The sequence below is a fragment of the Rhamphochromis sp. 'chilingali' genome, assembly GCF_963969265.1.
Source record: "Rhamphochromis sp. 'chilingali' genome assembly, chromosome: 8".
Taxonomy (NCBI): Eukaryota; Metazoa; Chordata; class Actinopteri; order Cichliformes; family Cichlidae; genus Rhamphochromis; species Rhamphochromis sp. 'chilingali'.
In genome coordinates, this window is record NC_137935.1 from 23032079 (window position 1) to 23052119 (window position 20041).

Genomic DNA, 20041 nt, shown 5'->3' on the forward strand with positions numbered 1-20041 from the left:
TGAAAGCAGACAGGCAGCATAAATAGTGCTTTAAACTGGTCCAATTTATGTTGTGAAATTGTTACATGGTGGAGGAATGTGTTTTTCTTATGTGTATGTGTGGTGGGTGAGGTGGGCAGAATCGTCACCGCATACCACTGTTTTGATGACAGGTAACAGCTAGCCTGAAGCGCCTTCCGGTTTAGTTCTTCCTGTTGTTTGCATCATCGAATTAAAAATAAAGATCAACACCCCAACCACCACCCCCCCAACACACACACACACAGATGTCTCTCTGTAAATGCGGTTGTCTGTTGCAGCACAACCACATTTCTTTATATCACGATAAAAACATATAAACAAAATTAATAAAGAATTTCAATGTGACAGCATCCAGGTTGCTATCCTTAGTCTTAAGGTTTTCGTGTCAGTGTGCAGTAATGTGTTGCTGAACAGCAAGTGATCAGGCTGCTTAAATAAATGCACGGTAGGAGCTTACCTCTAAAGCCCAACATGTGTGTCAGATGTCAGATGGTTTACTGCCGTCCCCGTTTGTAAATATTAAAGGCCAAAGTGTTCACACAGCACAGACTCAACTGATATGTCACCTCTATCTGATATTCTCCACTTACTTGTTGTGATGTGGGTGGAGCTTTTTTCGCAGCCTTAGCTCTGAGAACACAGTCATCAGGACCTGAACCCTGCGTTTAAAAGTCTTGGTACAGAAGACTGTAGGGTGGCTACAGAGGGAAACCTGGGAAAATGTTCTTATAGTCTTTATGTGTTAAACAAGTAACAAAGTATGAATTTCATCACCAGAAAGGGGGAGAGAAAAGTAAGGAACAGTCTTTCTGAAAGAGCTGCTACAGTAGCTGTCTTTACTTTATCAATGTTATGAGAACAATTCTGATTTATCTATTTATTTGTTTACAACGGTAAACACAAATTTCAAATACCAATGTACAATACAAATATATAACAATTCTAATTATATAATTAAAACAAATGATAACGCACACATAATGTTGTCTGGTCGTTCCATACATTTTTATACATCATGTGTTTGTATTCAAATTTTGCTATATTATCATTATTATTATTATAACAGTATCTCAAATTATCAGTTTTTGATTTTATTTATTAAGATGAACAAGTCACCTTTCCAGGCACTGATTTCTCCACCTCACTGCTGGTCTTACCCAGTGCAATAGCCAGAGGCGCATCAAGCAATCAGCAGCCAGACGCCTGCTGGAGGGAGATTAATGTCAGCAAAGGGCCTGTGGGTGGCTTCTTAGCTACAACAGGTAGAATTTTTTTTTATTAAATTATTAAATATTTGGTGTATTTAAATATTTATAATATTTAATACCTACCAGATAAACCAGTGCATAAAAACCACTGCACAAAAAAATAACTGACACACACGCACAGCCTTCCCCTTTATTTTTTTATACCTTCAGTGGCCCTATGCTACTATAGTAGCATATATCCAAAAGTTTAATGTTATTAAAAAAAAAAGCAAAAATGCATTCAGATCACAATTCTGATTGCAAAGCTGCCAGACAGGATTTAAAAAATAAATAATGAAATAGAATAAAAGTCACAAATCAAGGTTTTACTTGCTGATTATTGATTTTTATTATTGTAAAAACAGAACTGCCATAATCCACCTGCATACAGTTTCTCTTGTTTAACTTCTCGATGTATTCATAGAATTACAGTACTTGTCAGTACGTGGAGATTTTGCACCGATAACTAATAACTGACTAAGTAAATAAAAAAATGCCGCAACTTGGACAGTAGTAGGAGATGTGTTTGTTGTTTGTTTTGGAGTGTCCCTTTCTCTGCACGACATTTTTGAACCAAAGTAATAAAATGAATCACAAAGGTGATATACTAAAATTAGTGGCAGACAACAACCATTCATCAGGTAAGCAGGCATGACTGTAATATCATTTGTATGTGACACGAACGCCACAAGAAAGGTAGTGTTATACCTGTTGCTCAGTCTGTGGCTTTTTGGCAGAGTCAGTGATCACAGTGTTGTCTTTAGTGTAGCCATTGCCCTTGTTGTTAGGTTTCAAAAATGACAGTTTAGTTGGTTAGTCATTAAATAGACGCTCTCATGATTCATCGAGTGACACCTCTGACTAATCAATTTGTGGCACGCAGTCTGTTGATGTCACATTTTCTACTTGCATGGATCGCTTGGAACCCCGGCTGAGGAGGTACTAAAAAACTATCCACTACCAGATACTATCACTTAATGGAAAAGGCTAAAAACAGAGTTGAGCCGTGCTGACCCAAATCAAGTAGGTACTATTGGAAAAGGGTTCATAAGAAATCCCTCAGAGTCCCAGAGCTTCTTTCATCACGCTGCAACCCAACAGTAAATTTGCAGCTTCCACACACTCTGTCACCCATGGTGCTGAAAACACAAAACAAAGAAAGACAGCTGAGTGTGGCATCAACCAGTGTTAAAAAGCACTTTAGCACTTTCATAAGGGTTACTACCATTCTGAGCACGGAGCCATGAGGCAGCCTTCATAGCCAGAAGATCCCACTCATTCTTTGAATCCATCTTTAAACCATGAAGCCAGATCAGAGCCAGAATGGTAGCCCAAATTTCCTTGTTGGCCTAATTCACCAAATCAAACAAAATCAAATGATATAGACAGAACACAATCCTTCACATGGAAAATGCTACCCAATGATTATGATCTTGTTTCCTACCACTTTGAAAACATAAATAATCTGAAAGAAGGCACTGAAATACTTTGACTGATAATAAATATTTTTTGCTCCATTTGCTCCCTTCAATGTAATTTGTTTATGTTATAGTTGTATCCATCTTTATGTTATGCTCATCTGAAGTAGGTCATAGTGGCAGCAGACTAATCCATATATTTTCCAGTTCCTTCTGGGAGATCCAAGTGCATTCCAGGACCAGACAAGGAATATAATTTCTCCAGCAGATTCCCGGGGTCTCTTCCCTTTTGGTCATGCTCTAAATATTCACAAAGGAAGGCGCCCAGGAAGCATCCTTACAGATGGCTAAATTACCTCGACCTACTCTGTCTGAGATGGAGGAACAGCAGTTCTAGTTCAAGATTTGTCTACATGTCAGAGCTTCTCACCCCATCTATAAGACTGAGCCCTACGGAGCAAACTTAATTCAGCCGCGTGTGCAGTCATGACCTTATTCTATGGTCATTACACATATTTCATGATCATAGGTGAGGGCTGGGATGTAAATGGACTGGATAATTGAAAGATTCACGTTTTGGCTCACATTTCTCTTAACCACAAGAATCCAGGAAATATCCCACCACTTTCCAACAAAGAATCATGACTTCAGACTTGGAGGTGCTGACTCTCATACCAACCATTTCAAACTGTGACAAATTGCTCCAGTGGATACTGTCACAAGCTGGCCCATGGCAAATGACAGAGGGAAGACAAGACAGATTGTGTTGCTAATCATTACTTTATTCAAAAAAAGGAAATAACAAGCATGGGATATGAGAAGTGAAAAGTATCAGTGGTTGAATGGAATAGATGTGTGCTAATGTAACACAGAAGGTCACGCTCCAATGAAGCATACAGAACCACATATATCACTTAATTGCGACAGATTATGTTGGTTGAGATATATATATATATATATATATATATATATATATATATATATATATATATATATATATATATATATATATATATATATATATATATATATATGATGATGATATATATATATATACATCATTCTCATATATATATATATATTATTTGCAAAAAAACAGATGTTATTCTGAGATTCCCAAAGCAGATGTCCTTCTTGAAATTTTAGAATAGGATCGAAAACAACAGGCAACCTTCCTGCTCCTCCTCCTGTTCAATGATTGGACGGAACATCTTTTCAAAATACCCTGAATTAAGTTTTCCCTGGGAGGCTAAGCAGCATAATACCCCAATAATTTCTTATAATAATAATAAAATGAGAACCACCACCCTGGACTGCCACTCCACAGGCACTGTCCCAACATTAAAAGCGCATATAGGTAACCCTTCCTCCTGCTTCTCAACAATCCTGGTGACCGTCTGCAAGTGTAACCGGTGAGACTTACCCCAAGTGTTCAGGCTCTCCTTCCTTCATATGGAACGTTTTGCTTGGGTTTTAGAGTTCCTCAACATGCCTTTTCCTCCACGGGACAGCAGTTCTCCTCCCCAACTAAACATGGCTTGGGCCAAACCCAGCTTTTCCCTCCTGAGTACTGAGATAGCTTGACAGACCTTCTTTGATGCCTGCCAAAAGTCCTCCTCCATAGCTTCTCTGAACTCATCCCACACCCAGGTTTTTGCTTGAAGTTCTGTTCAACTATTGAAGCCACCCCATTTGGCCCCACAATACCTGCTTCGGGAGTATCCCTGGGCCAACCCAGTCTAGAAAGCCTACTCCTTAACCTTTACAGCCTCTCTCGTTACTCTTGCATCCTGTGGGAGGTCCAAAACCTCCCTCTTTACCCATTTAGGTTTTCTAGGACTGTCTAGCAGTCCTCCCTGCCATCTAGTCCGACTCACCATTAGGCAGTCAGTTGACAGCATTGCTCTCCACCAAAGTGTGCAAGACATACTGCCTCTGATCAGATACAAAAACAAAACCAACCACTGACCTTTTGCTCTGGCACAAAGTACACTTACAATCAACCTTACACTAAAACATATTGTTTGGTTGGCCAACCTGTACCTAGTACAGAAGTCCAATAACAAAACATCATTCTCATTTAGAGCAAACAGGCCATTCCCCCCAATCACTCCTTTCACAATGTCTCCAGGTACAGTCCCTTCCATGACGGCACCCAAAAACTTTGTGTTATATATGAACATTTTTAATTAGGTTTCATACTATGAAATCTTATATTATCACTTTATATAATGATTTAAATTTACAGCAACCCACCAATACTGGCTTTGACTTCTCCACCTCCTCGTTCGTCTTTCCCAGTGCAGTAGGCAGAGCTGGATCAAGCAACCACTTGCCAGTTGCCTCCTGGAGGGAGACTAAATGCAGCAAAGGATCTCTGGTTTGCTGCTCAGACACAGAAGCTGAAAAACCAAAGATGAAACAAAAGCTGGACCTGATTATAATTATTCTACATGTGAAGACATAAAAAGTCTACAATATAAAGCAATCCATAAACCACCATAAACTTTGAAACATTTGTAATATATTTAAATGCCTCATTCAAGTTTTTGTTGACTATATTTTCATATTATTATTTTCTTTTTCCTGATCCACTAGCACACACTACACATACATGTGATGAGCCAACTACAACTGTCTGACATTCTGTAAATGATGGAAGCTGATAGTTTATTGGATTTATCTACTTACATCTAACATTACCTTCAGACACAGATTTTAGAGCACCATCAGCCACCGTCTTACAAGATTTCCAAAAGTCACTTAGTATCTTCTTCATCTGAGTAAATACCCCTGTCTTGCTGTCAGACTTATTTCTAGGTTTGTAGCTAGAAGCTGGTGAGAGAACAGATAAACAAAACCCTGATATAGATCAATTTACTGTTATTAAATGCATAATACATCGGATTTTGGTGTTTTGATACAAGCTTCCTTTAAAATGATGAACATTTGATTAAGTTCATTCCTCCACAATAAACAGAAATCCACATCCATGACCATGGGCAACAATGCCTGTCTAAAACAAGGCAAATAAAAGCCCTCCAATTCCACGTAATGTGGGGGTCCTAAGTAAACTGTCACCCAGTGTAATGGTTTGTAACTTGTAATGTAGGACAATTTCTTTGGAAAGGTTATTTTTTTCATTGTTCTGTTTTTCTTTTCTTTTTTAAAAGATGTGTCACAACACTAAAAACACTTTTTCACTTCAAGGTTTTAAAATAAATAGTAAATGTTTCTGACATGAGAATTAAGAAATGAAACTACTAAAAACTGGATTTTTATGGTAATAAAATGATTCACCTTAAGTACTACTTAACATGGGCAAATTGTTAATGACTACAAAGGAAAAGGCAAATGTCAACTGTTCCACAAAAAGGCGGTAGTTATTTCAGTGTTTACAGCCATGTATTCATAAAAAAATAAAAAAAAAACACTTTCTATAGCATTTAGCTTTTAAATTTAACTTTAGCACAGGGCATGTCTTCTGATTGAGATAAGTAAGTTAAACATAATTTTAGAATAACTGAAACGTTTGTGTCTTCAAGACTTCAACTTAATAACTATAATGCTATACTATAATAATATAAGATTGTTGAAATACCTGAAAATATTTAAATGTGTGGCTTTTTACACTGTTTAATGACTAATTTCAAAGGCACAAGTTCTTTAGCAGGATTTAAAATATCACAAAAAAGAATTAACTTTTCATGTTAAAGTTGCAAAAAAGTTAAACAGTAACTGTGCTACAGAAATGTTTTGTTCAGTGTTTACAGGCAGTCACTCTAATTACAGAACATAAACACACATCTGTGTTTCTGTTTTATTTAGAATTTTTGCTCACTTTCATAATCCTGATCAAGAGGCAGTGCGCAATCCATGTAATCTGTGGAAAACAAAGAAGGTAAAGAGATTAAGCTAAGCTTCATGCCATGAATCGCAACAATCCATTTAAAACTTAAAAACTTAAAATAAATAAGCTTGTTAAATGTTCAAAATTGTAAAAAAAAAAAAAAGAAAAAAAGTGAACATTTTAACACACTGTGATTCCTTACAACAGTGCAACTTTTTTTCCACAGGATTTAATGTGTCGCAAAGATTTATAGGGGCAACATTTTATATGTAAATTGCAAATGAATAGCATAGTATTTGTATCACAAAGAAATGTTGGTTTGTTCAGTGTTTACCAGCATTTAGAGAAGAAAAACAAACCAAAACAAACCAACAAAAAGGTTAGCTTTTGCCTACCACCAGATTCCTGATCAGCATCCATGTAACCTATGGCAAGAAAGGAAGGTTCTTTGAGATATATAAAAGAGGGTAGGGGAAGACATAACTAAAAATCTCATAATGAATCATAAAAATCAGTTTAAAAGGTATTTATAATAAAAATTTTAAATGTGGGGCTTTTACACACAGTGATTCATAACTCATTCCAAGTGTGTATGTTCTTCAGTAATATTTAAAATATCACAAAAATGTAGAGGAACAGCGTTTTGTTTGTTTTGTTTGTTTTGTTTGTTTTTAAGTCCCAAACAAGTTAAATAGCATTTATTTTTTCATGTGTTTCCAGGCAGTTATGTTGTTCTTTTATAGAAAATCATGTGTTGTTCTTTCTCATTCAGCTTTTTGTTTTTTTATTCTTAAATAATAGATCAGGTCAATCAAGGCAAGAAAAAAAAAAAGAAACTCCAATGACTACAGTCTCATTCAGCAGGATATGGATCCCTGAGTCCAGAGTCCATCATGACCACTTTGCAAATCCACCACCTTCATAGTTTATATTGTTACAAAAACAAACAAACATAAAAACAAAAAATCACTATCGGCCAATGGCCACTCCAGCTGTGCAGTCAGCTGGTGGGTAACGGGCATCTCCAAAAACGTTAGAACACTTTTGCAAATATGTGGTGTCGTTATCAATCGAGCGAGAGGGGCTGTTATTGTGTGTGTATATGGATAATAGCAAAGAAGAAGAATTTTGTTTGCTCAAATTTAGTTTTTCTTCGCTCAAAATAAATTTCTCCTCAAAATGCAACACTTGTACTTGCAAATTTTTTTTAACATGTGCTCAGAACAATGGCACAAAAATAATTACATAGACCTGTCGTTGGCCTCCAAACCCTCTGTGACAAATTTTTGTGCGTGTCTTCAGAGAACCGTCAAGTTTTGTAAACAGTGTTGTAAATACTCTTTTCCACTAAATAAGCACTAAAGCAGAAGGGATGAACTGCCTAATTGTTTTCTTTACCTTTTCTCTTGTTCATTAAATTAGGGAGTTAGGGTAGTGGTTGTCTTTTATTTGGCTTTTGTTTCATGCAGGGTTTAGGTAGCAGCTTCTTTTGGAATAGCTTGTTTTGTTTATTATTTTAGCCTTTGTTCACCCCAGAGTTAGCACTGTTAGTTTTGGTAGCAATAAAACTCCACCTTGAGGGTTAACCCTTATGTTGTGCTTCTGTTCCCCGAGACTGGGATGTAAGACCAGATACCCCAGTATACCATCCGGGAACTGGACTGTCAGGACTGTTTTATAGGAAATGGGGGACCAACACAATATTAGGTAGGGAGTAATAATGTTATGAGTTATCTATCAATCTATCTATGACTCCCTTGTAGAAGTAGTCCAAGAACACTTTAGCATGAAACGACTGTAATCTGCAGTAACTAAAGAAGGTTTTTCCAGGCACAAAACGAAGGGAGAAGTGACAACATTACAACTAAATTTTGTACCACCAATGGCAATGATCAGTTTAGCCTGTTCTTATAATAAAAAGGTTATTAAAATATCAAAATAGTGTGATTATTTATTTATTTTTTTTTATACAGTGATTCATATGCCATTACAAGGCTGCAGGTTCTTCAGTAATATTACCGTAATTTAGAGGAACAGCTTTTCACAATAAAGCTGCAAACCAGTTAAATACCGACTGTCCCACAGGAATATTGGTTCGGTCAGTGTTTACAGGCAGTTATTCCATTTATAGAAATCTATTTATGAATGTTGTGCTATAATTAGCCGTTTACTTACCTTCACAATTCTGATAAGGATTCAGGGTGCAACCAACGTAATCTGTTGCAATTAAGAAAGGCATTTTCAGATCCAAAAGCGAGAAGTTAAAGACATTACGCTAAGCCTCATACTATGAATCACAGCAATCAGTTTAAAATGTATTTACAATAATAAGCTTGTTAAAATGTTCAAAATGTCAAAAACGTTTTTCTTTTCACACACTGTGATTTATAACTTATTACAACAGTGCAACTTTCAGTAAGATTTAAAGTATCACAAAAATGTATAGTAACAATTCTTTTCATTAATGTTGCAAATGGGTTCAGCAGTAACTGTGCCACAGAAATGTTGGTTTGTTCAGTGTTCACCAGCATTTAGAGAAATAAAAAACAAACAAAACTTAGCTTGCCATAAGATTCCTGATCAGCATACATGTAACCCATGGTAAGAAGGGAAGGCTCTTGGAGATCTAAAAGAGAGGGGAGGTAAAGAAATTATAAAGAAATCTAAAACTAAAATCATGACAACAGTTTAAAATGTATTCATAAAAATGTTCAAAGTGTTATAAATCACTGTTTTTTTTATGCACAATGATTCATAACCAAAGGTACAAGTTTTTCAGTAATATTTAAAATATCAAAAGTTTAGAGAAACAATATCTGTTGTATTTAGCTACTTGCTTACCTTCATAATCCTGGTAAGGACTCAGAGTGCAATCAACGTAATCTGTAGCAAGAAAAGAAGGCATTTTTAGATCCTAAAGATGGACGGTAAACACATTAAGTTAAACATCATACCATCAATCATAACAGTCGGTTGTAAAATGTACGAATAAAATGAAGCTGATTAAAATGTCAACAAAGTGGGGCTTTTTGCAAACTGTGATTTAATAAGTGCCATTTAACAATATTTAAAATATCACAAAAAGTTATAGAAACAGTGTATAAAAACAAGATTCATATTTCAGTTCCAATCATGTTAACTTTGCAACAGAATTATTGGTTTATTCAGTGTTTACAGGCTAGTTAATGGTTAATGTTTTCATAGATCAGGTCCATTGAATCTTTTTTAATGGTTAGATGGATGTTTGGATATCATGACTTCCACCTCTTCTTAAAGTCAGTAAAGAGTTCTTTTTACTGATGGCATGAAGTTGACTTTTATGCGAGTTGTACAATCTTGGGTTGATATTGTTACAGCATCACCTTGATCACAAACTACGCTACCATCAAACTAAAAAAAACCATAACATTCAATGAGATAGTAAAACAGGTACAATAGAGACATAAAATGATCTATATGACATAAAACATACCTCGTGGGCTGACCCATGTTTAGAGGCTGAAATGAGCAATGTACAGATACTTTTAAGAAACCTTTAACATTCCCGGCTTCAACTTGCCATGCTCATGCTTCAAAATGGGTGTGCATCTCATAGATCCTACATGAGAATTTCTAAAATAAATGTCCTATTGACAGAAAATATGCGTAATGCAAAATAAAATACATTAACTAAAATTATGGCAGTAAAACATTTAGCATCAAACAACTGATGTTTTTCAACATTTTATAATTTGAGTAATTAGAAGGTCCTGGATCACAGAGATTGTGAGGATTGTTGCTCTATTGCCTGTTTATATTGTGACAAATTCTTTTTCCATAGCACGGACAGTATTGTGTTAATTTATATTTCTGACCCCCCAAAAAATGTGTGAGTAGATATCTGTTAAGATCTCAGATGTCAATCCTGGGATCTCCTGGAGCAAGTCAACCAGTTTGGAAGTCACTTCCAAATGCTCCAGTTACCACTGGGACCACTGTTGTCTTCAACCTCCAAATCTTCTAAAGCTCCTCTCTCAGCCATTTGTATTTCTCGACTTTCTTGAGTTTCCTTCTGCCTGATTTTGCTATTGATTGGTATAGCTACATCTATCACTATGGCTGGTTTTCCTCTTCTTTTCTAGCACTACTAGGTCTGATTGGTTAGCCATCACCAAGTGAGTTTGTCCATCTGTATCTGGTCCCACAGGATCTTAGTCTGGTCTCTCTCAACCACCCATTTTGAACTCAACTTCCAGGCCATACTCGGCGCAGATATTCCTCTATACTATGCCGGCAACTTGGTTATGGTCTTCCTTGTAAGCCCCGCCTGCTAGCATCTTAAACCCTGCAATTACGTGCTGGAAGGTCTCAGGGAAAACTTTGCATAACCTACACCTGGGGTCTTGCCTGGTGTGGTAGACTCCAGCCCTTATGAATCTTGTGTTGCCATGATTAGTCTTTCAGTTCAGTTTTGTCCAGCCACTGTTCGGATTTCTCGATATCAGTCACTTCTTCTATCTGTCAGTGCTACTTGCCCTGCATGGACCTATACTTCCATGATGGTTCCTCTTTTTCCTCCTTTTCTTTCTCAGGTTTCTGCTGCCTGGAGTATTCCCTATGTACGTGATCAGTTGTGGTCATCTTCCTGATATACTCATGGCTCCTTTTTCTTTTTTTCATCCTGGATAGTGGTTCTGACACTCACCAGTCCTTGGCCCGCTTCCTTTCGCTTAGCGAAAAGTTTCAGGATGCTGGACTTGGGCTGAAACCCCATGCATGATAAGGAGCTTTCTTGCAGGTGTTGATTCCCAGATCTTGTTCTTCTCATTTAGCATACTCCTCAGGACTTGCCTTACCCTCGGTGTCTTCTAGAGGCCTCTTGATGGTTCCCATTTGCCTGTGAGATTCCAAAGTAGTTTCTGGCAGTTCAATCGTGTCCGTTCTGACTACCCTCTCTGTCTTTGTTACCATCCGACTACACGTCACCAGTCGGAATGACATTTGGATGTCATTGCTGTTTTATATGTTTTTCATTCATCTATTTAGTCCCTTGTTCAGTCTGCCCTCTCTGCAAACCCATTCAGCTGCCTCCTGAATGGGCCCCACAGTATATAGACCTCTAGCTGGCCATCCTTTATTTGGTACACTGTCAGTGTTGACCAATGGGTTTTTCCCCCCTTAATATTTTGGTTTTTAGTTTAATGAGCTTGTTTTCAAGTCATCTTATAAAACTATTTTTAATCACTGCACTCCCTTTATTCGTGCACCGTAATTTTGATCTTCAGACTTGTGGGTGAAAGTTTTAGTTCTTGCTTTTAAAAACTCACCGTGTTTTAAAATATTTTTGTGCAGAAGAGGTCCTTGAATCGCCTCGCCATTGTTATTGAAGACAGCAATGAAGGCAGTCAGTGAACTGCTTATTCCCGATTGGACACTGAGCTGCACCACCTTCTCCTTCACTTTTGTGTCTTGCCATCCTCTGTGTTCTCCCTCCTCCAGGGAACGAATCAGAGTCCGAGCACCCAACTTGTGGACTGTTAATCTGTAAAGAAGTACGGACATATTTTTACTACAGCTGTTTACCAGTGACTTCTCTGTTTTTATTATATTGTATGCTTTCTAAGGTCAAACATAGATGGAGATAAACCCACTGCTTTATATAAGAATCACAGTGATAACATGAATGGTGACAAATGCTCACACCAAGAGAAAATCTCCTAGTGGAAATCTCAGTCCACAGAACAGAAGCTCATGGTGGCATTTCAAGTGAAAACAGATAAAACGATATAATTATTTTCCACTCGTTGCACTGTGCAGTATATGGACAGGAGGCCTCTATTATGACCTAAATTCAACATGCGAGCCTTTTATTAAACTGAAGGTGAAACTGATGAAATGTGGAACATAAAGTTCAAAAGGAAACGGAAAGCTATAAACTACCGAAACCTAAACTGGGAACTAATACTTACAGTAAGAAGCACTGGAGCTAAGAGACAGGAAGGGAAAGTGAGCTGATGTTCTGACAAAGGACAAAAATAGACTGAGGCAATAGATACGTTCCAAAAGTTAATTTTGCTTTGGAGGGTTCTTAACTGAGAGACATGACTGAAATATCGGCAAAGCGACCATAATAAGAGCTGCTCAATTCTGTAAGTACTAAGGAATGGCGCTTCAATGCTTCTTTTATTGCTTCCTTGAGCAGAGGATACACTGGACCATCCTTTACAGAAAGGGAGGAGAAAATGCTCTCCCATAATTCACTGTGAGGACCATCCGACCATTCATGAAAATAAACATAATAAACACAGCTGCGCACTAACATTTGCTAATGGCACAGCAATAAGTGGAACAATAAGTGGGGTTCACCTCTAAACAGTCAGCGTGAGGACAGAGGGAGGAGTTTTAGGACAGAGACAAAGTTTTGGCACTGCAATAAGAGCTTTAAGCATCTATGCAAAGTCCCGATTACACACTAGTTCTGATAACATCTTCCCTCCTGAAAATAGACTCCAGTATCCGGTATCCAGTAAGGGTCCTGGCTAGACCCCCATGTTAAAACAAAGCCCGGGGATGGAGCGGCTACGTCTGCAGCCTGTCCGCAGCTCAAACACAAGTATTTCACTACATGTTGTACTGTGTATGGAACAAATAAAATTTGAATTTATAAGTTATTTATGACCTCATTGACGTGATCGTCAAGGTCAAGTAAAAGAGGTTAGAAATAGAACATGGGAGGGATTAACTGGATAGTGTCATATGTTTCACACTTAGCAACTTTAAGTCTAAAGTCATGATCCACAGAACAGTGCTGTTTATATCAAAACTCTGTTTTACCCAGTGTCCTCTGCAGGGCTGAGACTGAAGTGCAGCTGGTTCTCAGAGGGATGACCTGCCAGGCTGTACTTCACCGTCACACAGCCCTCTGCTGCCTCTGAGCTCTGACACAAAACCACAGGGTCAGAAGTCACGTTAATTACTGTCATCAAATATCTAAACAACAACATGAGAGGCTGCTGCTCCTACCTGTCCACTGAGCTGGGCATAAATCAGTGACCTTTGACCTGGAAAAAGTGCAGTGATTGGTGGAGAGAGGACAGTGACAGACACTTCCTTTGGTAAATCCCATATGACTGAGATGTTGACCACAGCCGGCTGCAGAGCAAATCGCAGCGACTGCATCACCTGAAAAATAAAGAAAAACTCTCCAAATATACACAAACAGCTGGAACAGACATTTTACTCACTGCAGGTCTGATCTCAAATATGGATCTGCTGCTGCTGCTGCGATGTTTAGCTTGACTTCTAATTGTGTTAAATATCTTACTTTTGCTTGCATCCTGTCAGTGTCTGTGATGAACTGAGCGTGACCTCCTCCTTCTTTGGCCATCCCATTGATGAGAGCAGAGCTGGCCCCTTCCCCAATCCCAAAAGAGAAACACCTGCAATACAACAGTTTTCTTTAAGTACATAGAGGACATGTTGGACATTCTGTAATTGTGTAGACGTACTTGTGTTTTTGTGGTTTCACCTGTGAGAATCTGAGTTCCTCTTCACCAGATCTATCACTTCTTTGGTGTCCCACACCTCTCCATCAGTAAAGACAAACAGCTAGACAGGAGAGTTGGCACATAAGGGCAGAACATCAGACCCAGAAACACACAGCTTGTTCTGAGAGCTGAGTTAGGTTCAGAAACACAAATGTTTTAATGGTAATGTGCAAAGAACAATGTACGGTTAATATGAACTCAAAATATGGTACTTAAGAAGATGGAAGAAGGGTAGTATGATAATGTCACAGAGGTAAGAGACATATGTACAACATGTTTATATTATTCAGCTATTATTCAGTTTTTTCAAGTCAGTGAAATGTCTTCTGAAGTCAAACATACTGTGTGTGTGTGTTAGATAGTTGAGTTTGGACTCTTTTGGGGGGCGCTCAAGGAAATTTCCATCAGAGCACTCTGGCAGGGCGTGGCTGGCGGTGCCACAGCAGCGAAGGTGGACACATCTGCGTGGCATCGCAATCACGCCTGCCCAGCTTAAGCGCGGTGTGAAGTCCTGTTGTATTGTTGTTGTGTACGTGTGGCTGGCAGCTGGGAAGCTGAGCCGAGTTGTACAAAAAGCAACCGTTTAATAAAGTAAGATGTTTCAGAATGCAGAATCGTGGTCGCATCATGCCTCATTCTTGCCACAGTGGTGCAGAAACCAGGAAGCGTAAGCAGAAAGAACTCCGGTACTGGATTGACTGCAGCACACAAAGGATTGCGAATCTGGCAGCTCTAATCCAGTTCTGACCGACACCACCAACACCCCCACCAGGTTCCCCAGCGGCAGGCATGCAGCAGGGTGCGAACAACCAAGATGCAGCCTGCTGCCACACCCATCCCTGCTCCTCGGGCGGGAGCGGCTAGTGCCCGGCGCGGTGTCTGCGCTCATATCGGCCCCGCGGAGGAGAGCCACAGAGCAACTACTGTGTCCTCAAACTTCTCAGCCGAGAGCAGTGGAGGAGCCACGTGGGGAAGCTGCTCCAGCCAGAGGTGGAAGAGGTGCACAAGGGTCCATTTTACAGGATTCATACCAATCTAAACATGGTGAACAGGATGGCTGTCATTACATTCATGTGAGGGAATACAAATCTATTATCCACTCGTGAAATTGGGGTATATAATGCTGAGTCTGCATCATAAAGGGAGGGTTTGTATGAATTAATATAAAACAACGCTATTACCAGTTTGCTTCAACGGGTGGATTAGATAGAAATCTCTGATTATTCACTCTGAATAGATCATCGTACCAGTTAGGCTGCTTTAGAAGGTAACAGTTGATGACATTTGCAAAAGCATATTTCATTAATATTAATCACAAGAAACTGTATGGATGAAATTATGTTTGGGAGCTGAGCTCCCTCTGAAAGTTTGAACCTAACCTGGTGTGTTACCTGTCGAGGCTGATTGGGAATGCAGGGCTGGCTGTAAATATGTTTGAGGGGCTGCAGCATCTCTGTTCCTCTGAGATTAGCTTCCATCTGCACAACTGTATTTAGAGCCTCCTCCATGGTCTGCTGGCTGTACTCCACACTCTTACTGCCATCACACAAATACCAATACAAACATGCACGTATTTCATGTCAAGGACAAAAGGACCTTTGTTGGGCTGGGAGAGACTCACGGGAAGATGTGTTCATATCTGGACCCAAAACTGTAAATATTGAAATAGCAGCCCATTGGTAAGCTCTTCAACAGGAGCAGCAGAGTATCCTTAAGAGAACATTGAAAATATAGTGAGGCCACTGTGTGAGAGGAACAATTTGAAACTAAAGAGTTTATGAGTAAGTATATTATGGATACCCTGGCACTGCTGATGCGAGAATTACTCATACTTCCAGATCGATCCATTAACAACACAAACTCTCCACATGAAGCCACTGAAGACGTCACAGACTGGGGAAACTCAGGGTACAGACTCACCATCACCACTGGATCAGCCATCAGAGAGCCTGAAAAATAACAGACAGAAAAAAGTTTATATAAATTTGCTTTTCAGTGGTTTTTTCATACATATTCAAACTTTTGAGTGAAAGAATGGGGATATTAAAAATCTGTCTTTGAAAACCAACTACTCCTATCATTTCCACTCACCCGGCTCAGCAGAGGCCTGTCCTGCCTCCACCACAGCAGTGGGCTGGTGGACGTCTTTGTAATAAATCAGCAGTTCAACATCTCTGTCAAACTTGTGTCCTGCAGCCAGCTTGACCTGCACACCACAAACACATTCATATTTAGTTCTCAGTTATAAGTACAGAGCAGACACAGCAGCACTCTACCTACCGTGGCCTGGGTTTGATCAGTGTTGAGGTCCTGGAGAGGGTCCAGGGAACAGTTGGACTCTACTTTAGAGATTGGACGAGGAGAGGACACTCGGGCAGAGAAAGACAGACTGTAGGGCACCAGAGAGGCTGGAACAGAAGTCACCTGAACACCTTCACTACCTGTACACAACATCAGGTTAGAAATGCTGTGAACAATAAGGCATTAAATATTAAAGCTTCTAAAAACATCTGGTCCAATTAAAGGTTTCAGGGAAATTAGGTACAAGGCTGGCACAAGTCTTACATTTTTTCTAATCTGATAAATATGTTTGACAGTCACAGTGTTATGTGGTATCTTTTCTTCGAGAAAATAAAGTTGAACTTTGATGCTTTTTCTGCCATATATTGTGTTCTGTCACTGTTGTGAGGTTGGTTCAAGACCTAATATGGTTTAACCATTTCTGGTCCAAGTATTTTGAAGTGTTCCTACCCCGAGGCTGGTATCGAGGGTTGAGCACAGCAGGCAGACAGAACCTCAGACCATCATCAGCCTGCACAGCCAGCTCAGTCACGTACTCCAACCTGATGGAGGCGCTCTCTCCTGGAGGCAGACTGCCCACACTCAGAGAGAATATATCTGGACTCTGATCGCTCTCCTCCAATAGGAAGGCCTGCTGACCAGAGCTCAGAGCATCATCATACTCCTCATGAGCCTGAAGGACAGGTGACACATGTCAGTGACATTCACTGTGTTTATTGTTATTTTGAATCTTACTTATAATCAGGTTATATTTACTGTCCAGCTCACCTTCTGTTTCTCCTTCACCTCAGCTACAATCTGTGTCTGTCCGATCTTAGCACTGAAATGACAGACAGCAGCGTCTCCAGGCAGAGGGAAGACAACAACAGCCTCTAATGGTTTGTCCTCCTTATTCTCGTAGTTCAGGGTGGAGACCACTGTAGCCACATGGTCCCTCACCTCCAGCTCCACCTCAATGCTCTTCAGAGGAACTAAAAGAAAAACATAAACATCCAAACAACTGTTTTTGATTAACTTCAAAATTTGTTTAGTCTCCTGCCCATTTTGGATTTTCATCAACTTTTTACCTGGTTCCTTTTGGGCAGTTAGCAGACCACAGGCTCTCACCATTGTTCCTGTGCAAGAGACAACCACCACAGAGATTTACTCCAAATAAAAGAATTTAGTGTTGCTTTCATTTTGGCTCCAGAAGCCAAATAACTAACAGATGACAATGATAGTTAGGAGGATCTGACTGAGAAACAGTTAAGATCTAAATCTAGAACTAGGGAATAGTTACGTAATATAAGGATTTAAAAGCTTTGCAAAGTTTTAAAGAAAACAATTAAGCATCCAAGAGCCTTTTCTCTATAAATTTTTTCAACATCTGGCAGCTGAACTTTAAATAAACTGGAAGTAGGGGATGAACTTTTGGCTGTAACTTTAGCAGACAGAATTGGAGTAGATAAAATGAAGGCATGTTCATGTCTTTCACTTGTAATTTAAACCTTTTTTTTTTTTTACTTTTCCCACAATTCTTATTAAAAATAAGGATGATTGTATGACCTTAATTTGTAGCTTAAATCCAAATAAAGTCCAAAGCTAGAAATGACTCCCTGTTTAGGAGCAGACCTAATGTTTCACGATCATACACATCAGGTCATGCATTAAGTTTGGGGCGCTGCTATGTGCGGCATGAGAGCATCGGTCCGGTCATCGTCTTGTTGTGTTTATATTGTCACCTTCATTAACCTGCTCTCTCACATCTGTGATTTATTCTTAGTGCTGAATGTGGGCGCTCATGAAGACAGCACAACATGGGGGTCGCCAACTGGTGTTTCGGTCCTCTCCATCTACCTAAAATCCATCAGCATCGGTTTCATCTTTCTGTTCCTTTAATAGTTTTATTTATCAAGTATAGGTTGAGTTGAGAGTTACCGTTACTCCTGGTTTTGGTTTCTGTTAGTCTAGTTTTACAGAACAGAAGCCTGGATCCAATGGCACATTGTGTGGTTGATTCATGGTCTTCTTCCTCTTTGTTTGTTTTAGTCAGGGCTTCCATCTCTTTTTTCCCTAGTTTGTCATCTTTGAGTAACTATATTCCCAGTAATGTGTGTGTTTATGGCAGCAGCTTTGTGTCATCTTATATGCTGGACAAATGGAAGTTCTGGGACACCGGAGAGGATTTACTTCTGTTACAGCGTATCATCAGAAGTGCTAAAAATCAAGATGGATAATTTACAATAATGTAGATGTCTAATCTAGCTTATTTTTTTTACTTAATTATTTATATCATCTCTGACTCCCCCCCCCAACAACAAATATAGCAGGGATGATGTCTAATTGACAGGCTGATGAGTTAGAAAAAAACAAAAGGTTAAGTACAGGTGAGAAGATTTTTGCAAATGATGCAAATTTATTGATTGTTATTTTTACAGAAACGCTCAAGAAACTGCTTGCATATCTCTGTAACTATGTTACAAACAAACACCGCTCATGCCTCACAGATGACAGCTTACAGTCCTGGTAAAGATTAAAGTGACTTCATACAGCCCCGATTTGCAGACGCTGTGCGCATATGGGATATGCGCAGAGGTTCAGGAGTAGAAGTCCCATTGTAAACATATCAGGCAGACCCGATGATGTTTGCATGAACATGCTTTTCAGCATCTCTTTATTGACCACTTTTCACGCACAGCCGGCTGTAGCTTTTCAGCTCACAGCCCGACACATACCAACACAACAGCATAGATAGCACAGACGTTAAGGCGGCGAGGCGTGATTGGTTGCAGCTCAGGTGCGTCCGTCTCCCCTGCAGCGGCGCTGCAAACCACGCCGGGTTTATTTGGGTCTTAAACCCCTGCATTAACGTGTTTAACTGGGCCACAGCATCGCGATTTAGCTTGAAAAGACAACAAATTGTGTTTCTCGCCACTGAAATATGAGGTACCCAAACTCGTTACGTTTCACCGCCTACTGCAGCAGCCCTGGTTGAGATTTTTTTTTGGACTCAGAACAAGTTTTGATATTATTCTGCCAGTAAATAAAAAGGAAAATACAGACTGCATCTGTATACAGCTCCTGTCAGCACACTTCTTACGGCGTTTTTTATGAAGTGCGTCAGGTTACAACGTCTAAAGAAAAGTTACAATGAATTGGAGAAAAGCATACCTTTGAATAGAGGGATTTGTGTGTCCGATAAGCACCGATCTGTAGTATGTGTGTGAAGTTCAAGCTTATGCGTCTACAATACGCGCACGCAGTTCTACTCCGGTGACGTCAGAGGCTTTCTGCTGCATCCCTCCAATGAGATCATTTAGTGAGCGAGGCTTCACAGATGCCCTAACAGGAAATTAACTTATCAACTTTATCTTTACACATTAAAAGCTTTAACGATAGTAGTGAGTTTAAGAGTTCCAGTTCGGTTTCAGATATGTCTGTAATGGTATGTTTACGCATTATATTTTATGCTAAAGTGTAGCTTTTACATTTACAGCCTTTGCTCACGTTTACTTATTAGAACTTGTGTTTTGATAAACTTATTATTCTCTGATGTTTTGTGTTTGTTACATGTCTTTTTTATTGTAAAGCTTTAATGTGACTTGTCCTGTTAATAAAGAATGAAGGAATAAGCCGCATGGTAGTTCTTCAGTTATCAGTGTAATTTGATACTGTACTCCTGTATACCATTATTCATTT

At 39.2% G+C, this 20041-nt stretch overlaps 1 protein-coding gene across 1 annotated transcript; it reads right to left on the minus strand.

Moving 5' to 3' along the window:
- Positions 1–1748: 1748 nt before the first annotated feature.
- On the minus strand, positions 1749–19603 carry LOC308401578 (von Willebrand factor A domain-containing protein 5A-like). The gene is made up of 23 exons (XM_080889852.1): positions 19514–19603; positions 17431–17478; positions 17132–17334; positions 16814–17036; positions 16343–16503; positions 16154–16268; positions 15863–16011; positions 15684–15772; positions 15454–15598; positions 14044–14123; positions 13840–13954; positions 13539–13697; positions 13350–13453; positions 11843–12057; positions 9378–9419; positions 9103–9162; positions 8712–8753; positions 6932–6982; positions 6528–6569; positions 5390–5521; positions 4943–5088; positions 2494–2617; positions 1749–2407 (listed from the first exon to the last, which is right to left on the minus strand). Exons 2-23 carry the CDS (start codon positions 17471–17473, stop codon positions 2328–2330), a joined length of 2520 nt encoding a protein of 839 aa, XP_080745978.1. The 5' UTR covers positions 17474–17478; positions 19514–19603; the 3' UTR covers positions 1749–2327.
- Positions 19604–20041: the final 438 nt, after the last annotated feature.